Below are 9,891 nucleotides of genomic sequence, written 5' to 3'. Positions count from 1 at the left end.
GCTGCCCCCACTGAACCAGCCATGGCAGAGGAAGTCTTTTTCTCATGAATGAGCAGTGCTCGCATGACTTCTTCATTATCATCAGGCCCTGCACGTCCTTCTTCCCGCTCCTGAAATGCATCCATATCTATGCCCCCTAGGGAGGAAAACTCAGAAAGTCAATATCCTTAAATGTAAATGGCATTTCTTTATAACTAACACATAATATTTTAACATATATTTAAATAATGCAATAAAATAACAGACTTCACTGGTTCCATTTTTGAGCTGCTGTCCATAAAATATTCAAAATATGTCTTACAAACTGGAGCTTAAGTAGTACAATGCTTAAGTACATCAGTTTTAAAAGTATTATAGTGTAGATTTAAATCCTGGTCTTATACACAAGCATCTTGGGCAAGTTATTTAATCTCTAAACTTCAATAGCTTTTTCTGTAAGGTGACAAAAGCATCTACTTTCTAAGGCTCAGGATAAAAACATATAAGATAATGTCTATGAAGAACCAACTACAGTAGCTGGCATAAGAGAAAATCAAAACATGGCTCTTCATTTTACTCAAGGTAAAAGCCAAAGGCTCTGCAATGGCCTATAGAGTCCCATATCATTTGGTCTCCTTCCTGACCATCTACCTCTTATCTCTTCTTCCCCATGCTAATTCTGGTCTACCCACAGTAGCCTCCATGGTATTCCTTGTACATAACAGACACACTCCTACCTCAAGGCCTTTGCACTGCCTGTTCCCTCTGCCTGGAATATTTTTCCTTTAGGTACCCACACAGCTAGCTCCCTTGCATCTTTCATGTGTTTATTCAAATGTCACCTTTTAAATGTATCCCATCACTACATTACCAATGCTCTATTTTTCCTCCATAACCACTTATTTCCTAACATAATAAATAACTTACATCTATTGTCTTTGTCACCTCCTTTCCAAGGATGTAGGTTCTACCACAACAGATACGTATCTTGTTTATTCACGGGTATATTCCATTTACCTAGAAGGTACCTGCCACTCTGCTAAGCACTGAATAAATATTTGACAAATGAGTGAATAAATGTGAGCTTTATTTTTATGAAACAAACTAAGCGTACTACAAACTCTTTATAAAAAAAGGAATCTAATTTTAGAAATGAAGCTTCTCTCACCACACACCTCCTATCATTTTGTATACATATCTTACCTGATGTATTACAGATGAAGTATTTAAGAAAATCATCTGCATTCTACATTCTGATAGTACTACCAAACATACTGCAATTTAAAACATATAAAAAGATTAAAAGTATTGTTTGGAATCTGACTCCCTGATTCAAATCCTAACACTACTTAGCTGTATGATTTTAGCCAAGTTATTTCATCTCTCTGCTTCAATTTTCTCAAGTACAGAAAGGGGGAAAAGTAGTATTTACTTCAGTAGCTTGCTGTGGGGATTAACTGAATGTCTGTGAAGTGTCTAGAATGGGCCTAGCACTTAGAATAGTATTATCTATCATCATCATTATCATCATCATCAAGAGAAGGCTCAGAAATGGTCAATTCTAACTATAGGTAAAGTGAAAGCATCTTCTCATTAACACATTAGAATGAATTAGCTAAAACGCTGGACATTTGAGAAAGCAAAGAACTCCTAAAATGAGATATTGGGCAGATAAGAGAGAGAAAGGGAAACAGGAACAGACAAGTTAAAAGTTTAGGTCAGAGAAAAGAGGCTTTTGATAACACAACTGTCAAAATGAGAGTTAAAATCAAACTTAACTACTTCAAAACACTGTCAAAGGCTGAACCTCCTCCCTAGAGCTTACTGCCAATGCAGCATTACAACAGAAAGAATAAAAAGTAAGGAATGCATGCAAGCCTTTAAGGCAATAATTGCTTCTAAAAGAATGTTCCAAATAGTTTTAACAATATCAACACAGTATTTTGATTAATGTTTAAAGTAAATATAAAACTAGGGAAAAAGAAAATTAGTTTTGTAAACTAAAGTCACACGTAACAGATTTCTGACAAGGGTCTTGAGAGGTTTGGAGAAAAAAAGAATTGTTCTGTTACAGATGAAGGCAGAAAACAAAAAAGGATAAATAAGCAAATTTCTGGATGGTAAAGTAGAAACAGTAGTTTTAGTAACAGTCTTTTTCAATAGAGTTACAAATTACAAAGAATACTTATATTGGGAAACTATATTCACAGAATTGACGCTAAGCAATTGTGGGTACTGAAAGGCCAAGTTGCCGCAAAAAAATATAGGAAGAGCTGAAGGTTGTAGACGTGGGCAGAAAAGTCGATCTATTTCTATTTCAGCAAGTGCAAGAAAATCAGCCTACAGAAAAATAATCTAAAATATACTGAAAGATATGATCCAAGCTATTGGATTCAAAGCAGAGAAGGTCCTAAAAAGTACCTCTACATGTTTCTAAAGTTTTTGGTCTTAACATGCTTCCAAAACCAAAACAACAAACAAAATCTCAAGTAAAAACTAGAAAGATATTGGAAATAAAACTCAAATCAACGGTGAATCCATGCATGAACAACATGTATCATTCTGGTCACTCGGTTTCCAGTAAAGTATATTACAAAGATGGTCCAGAAAAAGATAAAATAAACAAAAACTGTAGGAGATGACAGCAGTAGGAAAGAGAACTGTTTCAGGAAAGCAGAATAAAAAGCAATTAGAACTGCATTCAGTATAGGAATGAGGACATGATTGAAGTCTATAAAATTGTGAAAGAGCAACATGACTTGAAGTTTGAGGAAAAATCAATTGTAGGATAAATAAGACTCACTTCATACATTCAATGGATAGAGTCTGCTCTACTATTAAGAAACTTAACAAAGACAAATTTAGACATGGCAACATAACTATCCTATTTTATGTAGAAACAAATATTTACAAAACTTAAGTAGATCAGATAATTTATTTAAGGCCCATACAATTCATATTCTATCATTCTAGGAATTGTAAACTAGAATGTTAAACTTTTGAGCTTAATATATAATGTTGGTTAATAATAGTTTTATTTTATTCAGTTTTCTTTCTAAGTTCAAAGAAAAGAAGTTGCTTTAAGAACAGACAAGAAGCCAAGTTGGGGAAAACAAATTTATTAAATAATAGTATAGCCTAACTACTGTATAATCTAAAACAACTTGAATCCAAATAACACAACAGGCTGGGCACAGTGGTTCATGCCTACTAGCACTTTGGGAGGCCAAGGCGGGTGGATCACTTGAGGTCAGGAGTTTGAGACCAGCCTGGCCAATATGGCAAAACCCTATCTCTACTAAAAATACAAAAATTAGCTGGCCATTGTGGCTCACGCCTGTAATTCCAGCTACTCAGGAAGCTGAGGCAAGAAAATCACTTGAACACGGGAAGCAGAGGTGCAACTGAGATTGCACCACTGCACTCCAACCTACTTGACAGAGCGACATTCCATCAAAAAAACACAACATGGCAGGCTAATCAGTGAGGAAGAGGTAAAGTATGGGTTGCCAAGGAAAAATTTTCCTTATTAAAATTAATATATCGGCTGGGCATGGTAGCTCATGCCTGTAATCCAAGCACTTTGGAGGCCAAGGCGGGCGGATCATCTGAGGTCAGGAGTTCAAGACAAGCCTGACCAACATCTTAAAACCCCATCTTTATATTTAAAAAATAAAAAATAATAATAATAATAATAATATATCAAAGAGAATTACAGTAGAGGTATTAACTGCTTTACCATCACTACCCAACTCCACATTACCTTCACAATTTCTAGTATATACGTATACTAAATACGAATTATGAAGGGAAAAGAGGCTAGGAGAAAGGCCAAAAAACAAGTGGTTTTCAGTTACTGATTATTCTTTGGCACTAACATAACACCAAACTCAGGTGGTATGTTTGTAATGATACATAACTTGGGAGTAGCAGCATATAGATTGTTATGCTGATAAAAATCTAACCAGAAATAGAGACACCCTTTCTCTCTACTTTCCAGCTTGAGTCATCATCATCCATTTTCGCCTCCCATTTTCTACATACTCCTAAACCATCATCACTTAAAGTCTTGAATCCAGTAATTTTGACTAAAACTTAAAAAGTAAAATCTTGCAGTTCTCTAATTTCTGAAGATTAGTATGCAATTCTTAACCCCTTATGGCTCAGAGATTTCCAAAATCCTCTAGAACAAAGTTCTGCTAACCATCTTGGACTGTGAGAATGCTCAATCCTTTATTCATGCGGTCTCTTTGTATATATTTCAGGTAGCATAACTTTTGGGTAGTATATAATTTTGGCTCCCAATTCAGAAAAATTAAATGCATGTAAGTCAGGGCAATATAAGATTAAAGGAGAGGTGAATGTAGCTACCTTGAACACAATAAATAAAATTTTTCCAAGAAATTAAGATAAACATGACAATTTTTCAAATCTAAAAATGAAAATTTAAAAGGCTCTTTGTTATTTTCACAAAGTTGAAGGGCAATGCAAGTATACTAGTTGGTTTTTATCTTATTGCTCAATTTCTTACTTCTTAATATAATGCAATTAATTGTTCTGTAGAGCAGATCCAGAATTGCCCAGGCAGTTTCCCACTAAGCCAAGTTTATGTTCTACTGAACCTAAGACATATCCATTTTACTGACTTCTACCCTTACCTTCTTTCATATCTTCAGAACTATAGGCCCCTTGGACAGTGCTCTCTCTCAACCAAATGGGCCTCTCTTTGGCAGATTTCCCTTCCAGGGAGGCTCGATGAAGATCTTCTTGGTCATCCATGTTAATGACAACATTCTGAGTGTATAAGTCCTCATAGGAAGGACCTTTGGTGGTCCATGCTTCCCGGTGGTGCCCACCTGCCAGGCTAGCAGCTACAGTAGTAGTTGCTGCATGGTCCTTGCTATATGAAAAGAACAGAGGAGGATAGGAAGAAGAAAAATTAATGTCTTGGTGTTAGAAAAGAAGGGCAGCTGGGAGGTAATTACTACAGTACTACACATAAATGCTATCTAGCAATCATACACACAAATCTTTAACAATTTGGAGAAAGAACTTCTATACCTCAGGGTAAAAGTCAGTGTGTTAGAAAAACACATCATACTTATATTTAAGTTCCTCAAACACTGGATCCTCTAGAGTACATAAATGACTGAGGTCTTATAGATTTAAGATGTTTTGATAAATCTATTAATACTTGGAGGAGGAGAGAGTGATATGGTGACATAATATACTTAAAGCCACTAGTCTGGCAAAAATCTCTGCCAGTATTTTGTTTAAAAAACAAAAACAAAACACTGTATTTTTAAAAATGTTATCTCAGCTCAACCCAGAATAATTCAAAGTGGTTCTGTGTGCTTTTTCCTTTCTTTTGTGTGATGATCATGGAAAAAGCTAGAAAACTATCCTACAAAGCCTGACCTCAACCAATGTTCTTCTCCTTCTATTCATGGAGTAAGGCATAACCCTCTGCACAAACTAGCTTCTTTTCTATGGGGTTGTATCCTACTATCTCCACATCTATGCTGATACATTGTATCCATCACCAACCACTGATTCTACCCTGCAGTGACTATCATCTGTCTATTTTGTTTTGCTTTTTACCACTACTACCCATGATCTTCTCTGTTGGCCTGTTCCAAGTTTGATAATTTCCTTATCTTTCTCTAGTCACTTATGTTGCCCTGCCTCTCTGTGTTGGGCCAAGTTTTCAGTCTTTCTAATGGTTCCCCATTTTACCTGCCTGTTTCACTCTCAATCTGTTCCAAATTGTTTTGAATATGCCTCATTCTCTGTGTCTGAGCTCATGCCTTTTCTTTCTCTGCCTGCTACTGATGCTTTCCACTTCAACTTCTACGTATGCTTCTCCACCTCCCTCTCTGTTCAGACAGGTACCTTTTTATCTATAACCATCTTCATGTTTCTTAAACTGCCTGCTCACTCCAAACATTTTGGGTGTTTCTTTTAGTGTCCATGACTGACCTGGCATCATGTTTCTTCTTTGTTTTTCCTCCATTTTGCTCACTCTTTTTCATGGATCCTGAATTAACTCCTGTGTGGAGCCCTGACTCATTCTGAATCTAATCAATATTTCATTAGTCTTTCCTCCTAAGCCATTCATTATTTTGCCTTCACTTTTGTCATTTTATCTCTGCTTACTCCCTTTACTCTTCAATTCTTTCTGGGCCTACTTCTTATCTACTGGGGTTTTCTAACTCATACTTAGCTGAGGTCTGTGTCCCTGTATCTGATTAACCCATCACATCTCTCCCTAATAATACTTTCATCCTTTGGAGGTAACCTTGGGCTCACTCATCCCACCTATCCTGTCTTGCCTCTGGATATCTATAGGGCCACTGCTACTTGTGCAACAATAAAATGCTATCTCCAGTTGTCCAATCCACACTGATCCAGTCATTTAATCCATGCCTTCCAGGTACTGCCTTTGCATTCTTTCATTATTCCACCTCTGTGCCCAAGGCTACTTTGTAAACCACTTTCTCCCACAGCCTTTTTCTTCCCAGTGCTTTGTTCTACTACCTGTTCCATGCCTCAAACACTTATTTTGCCTCCTCACTGCTCCTACTTTCTATGAGTTACTTGCTCTCACTCTAAGTATAGGCCTATAAGGCATCTCTCTGTAAATATATCCAATTCATCTACTATTATTTTTTCTTTTGCTATATTCTGAAGTCTTATGCTACAATTGTAAATAACTGGTTTCTCTATAAATGCTATTTCTTTCTGCATTCATTGATGTTACTTTGTGTATCATTTCTTATTCATCTCAATTTAACCATTAACTGTCCTTAGTCATTCTCTATCTGTTCTGTCTTTTAAAGGCTGTGTGGCTGCCTTCACTGTAATCTGATGCTGCTTACTTTGTATAGATTGGCTTTTTGAACTTTTGTCTCCTTCAGCATTCATTTTCTTTCTCTTCTCTCTTGGTTTGATCTGATTCTTCATGTTTCTGTGCTTACTCTACATTCTGGCCTCTCCTCCCGCACCCATTTGCCTCTCTGACTCCTTTCAATGCCTCTTCTATCCTCAGCCAACATCCCCATCTTGATGTGCTGAGCCTACTCTATCTATCTGCCACCCCAAAATGTGTCTCCCTGAGTTAGCTAACCCCAGCTGGGAGAGACAGAATAGGCTTATTTCTCTGATCTGGCCAGCCACATCCTTATCATTCCTTGATTCAGACTTAAATGACTCACTCACTCTGAGGTTACTGTTTCTCTTTATATATAATCCTGAACACAGAGTTTTTCTCTATTCTCTATCTTTAGCATTGACTATGAAGACTATCTCATGAAGGTATGAGAAGTACTTTGAGAAAAACAAGAAAGCTAGAGAGAAAGAACAGGACAATTAAATGTTAACACAAGAGTACTTTTAAAAAGTCTTTTGTTTTCAGTATTCTGTCATAAATTCAAGTTGGGTTTTATTCCAGTTTGGGGCAGCAGACATTTGACCACAAGTCAAACAAATTTCAAAATTTGGAACAATTTTAATTAAAGATGACAAAAATGACAATTCATGTTTGAATCTTTTTACAATATTTAAGAAATTTTAGAACTTTTAAAAGATATAACTCTTACTCAGATATGACAGGGGAATATTATTTCGAAACTAAATTGTTAAAGATCTTTAAGGTGAGTGTTAAAAGATGATGAAAAAGGGAAGGTTACTGGCAAGGAATTCCACTTTAGAAAGATAGGCAGACTTTTAATATATCATCAATAGGTTAACTTGCTGAAAGGACAGAATTGTCCATCAACTCTTGGGTTAGGCCTACTGACAGTTCTGCATAGGTAGCCTCTTCTGAGCTAGGGACAAGCTAGAATTTAACTGATTACAGATCGTAATCAAACTAACAATAGTGTCATTTTTTTTTTTTTAAAGAAAGCTACTATCTCTGAGTTCCCATACCACTCTATTGATGCTTATTCTCTTGTACTGAGGCAGGATGGACTATTATGTCCTTGGGCCAGGATGGGCCATTTCAAAACTTCATACTCCTATAGTATAGAAAAACCAAATCGATACCACCTCCAGCATGTTATTTCCAGGCAGCGGAACTTGTCAAATGCTTTGGTGGGGATATCGTAATCTGGGCAACATCTGCTAACCTAATGATTTTTTTTCCTGACCACATGGAAACGATTTTACTTTGGTCTGGCTGGCAGCTCTAGGAAGTCTATCCTGTCTTTCTCGTCTGCCTCCATTTTCTCCCTTCTTTCTTAACAACCAGATTGTTAGGCATCCTTTTTCCTGATCGGTTTATTTCCTCTACTTCCTGGTTCTTCTTCATCCCTTAAGTCACCATCATTCCTGATGAGAAAAAAGTGACTTGATACAGAGAGCTGCTGTTGGGCCTCTGGTGTTGCTGTACCACTAAGACTCATCTCAGGCCTGCAGTGAGTGGGGGTAACTAAATAAAGATCCTGGAAGGGGAGGTGGATTGTGGTAGGTGGAGAACATTAGAGGCAGGAAGCCAGTGGTGTCGGTGACTGAATGCTACTGTAGTGGGGAAGAATCTTGATAAACAGGACAAATAACTACAGGAAGGAGAGAAAACATCAGAATAATTCAGATAGTATTATACTGTGTAGGAAGCAATCAGATAGTACATTGATGCATACTTCAACACAAAATAACCCCTAAGCTTAGAAAATTTTGTATTTTTATAAAATCAATTTCCCTCATAAGCTTGTATGTTAGAGCTAACTTGAAATGACTGAAAAAGATATTTTAAAAAGATGAATTCCTTTTTCAAAAAAGGAATTCCTTTTCTTATACAAAAAGAAATAAATACCCAGTACTAAAACTTACGGCTGTCTGTGATATGGATGCTATTAGTTTCTTATCAACTGTGGCTCCTTTCTTTCTTTGCTTACTGGTTTTATTCAAACACCAATGGCAATTTGCTCCAAAGAGCTCTGGGACCTTCTCCAGTCCTACAACATAACTAATCTAAGTACCAGTCACATGATCTCACTTCCTTTGCCAACTGCTGGCTTAGAAATATGCATATAAAGCAATTGTAGCCAGTGAGACATTGGGGGATAGAGAGTATAGTATCCCAGGGGCCCTCTGGGAAACCTTTCTTCAGTTTTAAAATAGGACACAAGGAAGGGACAGTCCCCTTTTCTGCATTTGGACATTTTTATCTGCATATGATACCTAGAAATACATGGCCATCTTAGGCTAGCCCCCTTCATTGTCCCAAGAGGACAACCAACAGGCTGAGTTAAGCAGAGTATAAAGATGGAACAAATCTAGATCCCTGCAGATATAATTGAGCTGTGAAATTAACCAATTTTGAACTGGACTACCTCAGGACTTCTGGTCATGCAGGACAAATTTTCTTATTGTTCAATCTGCTTCTACATTGAATTCTAATTCCAAATAGAGTTGCATATTCTGCTATCACAGGCAAAGTTATCCTAACTGACACATGGTACTGGATTAGAAAATTTATAACTCTTACAGATACAAAATTTTCTGTAAAATTGGATTGCTTTTAACCATCCAAAAGCAGCCCAATTTACTCAGGACTGGCTATTTTGTAACATTGGTACCACAGGAAATAAAATACTAAGAATGCTCCTAAAAACTACACAAGTACAACCTGATTGTTGAGCTCTTTGGAAGGGAGTGGGTGGAGTTAAAGATATCTAAATAAAGATATCCCTTACTTGATTCTGGGAAGAGGGAGAGAAAAAAAAAAAGGGTATAGTAGGACAGCACTCCTTGACCCCAATTTTCATTTATGCTTTTCAAGAAAGAATATAAACCACTTTTTTTGGCATGGCAAAACTAAGGCTACCTCTGCAATTCAAACATTAGGGAACATTGATAAAAATAGGGAGCCCACTGTTAGAAGTATTAACCCATAGATAACACCAGCTA

General features: G+C 36.8%; 1 protein-coding gene across 1 annotated transcript in view; it reads right to left on the bottom strand.

The window, feature by feature from the left end:
- The window catches only part of GTF2E1 (general transcription factor IIE subunit 1), a 46,830-nt gene that overhangs the window by 14,990 nt on the left and 21,949 nt on the right, over window positions 1-9,891 (bottom strand). The window contains exons 4-5 of the mRNA XM_037733128.1: window positions 4,638-4,879; window positions 1-136 (exon numbers count right to left, since the gene is read on the bottom strand). Coding sequence (XP_037589056.1) covers window positions 1-136; window positions 4,638-4,879 — 378 coding nt within the window. The remainder of the gene's footprint in view (window positions 137-4,637; window positions 4,880-9,891) is intronic.

This window comes from Cebus imitator, unplaced genomic scaffold (genome assembly GCF_001604975.1).
Source record: "Cebus imitator isolate Cc_AM_T3 unplaced genomic scaffold, Cebus_imitator-1.0 Scaffold494, whole genome shotgun sequence".
Taxonomy (NCBI): domain Eukaryota; kingdom Metazoa; phylum Chordata; class Mammalia; order Primates; family Cebidae; genus Cebus; species Cebus imitator.
Note: the sequence above shows the minus strand (reverse complement) of the source record. Positions and strands in the feature narration are given on the sequence as shown.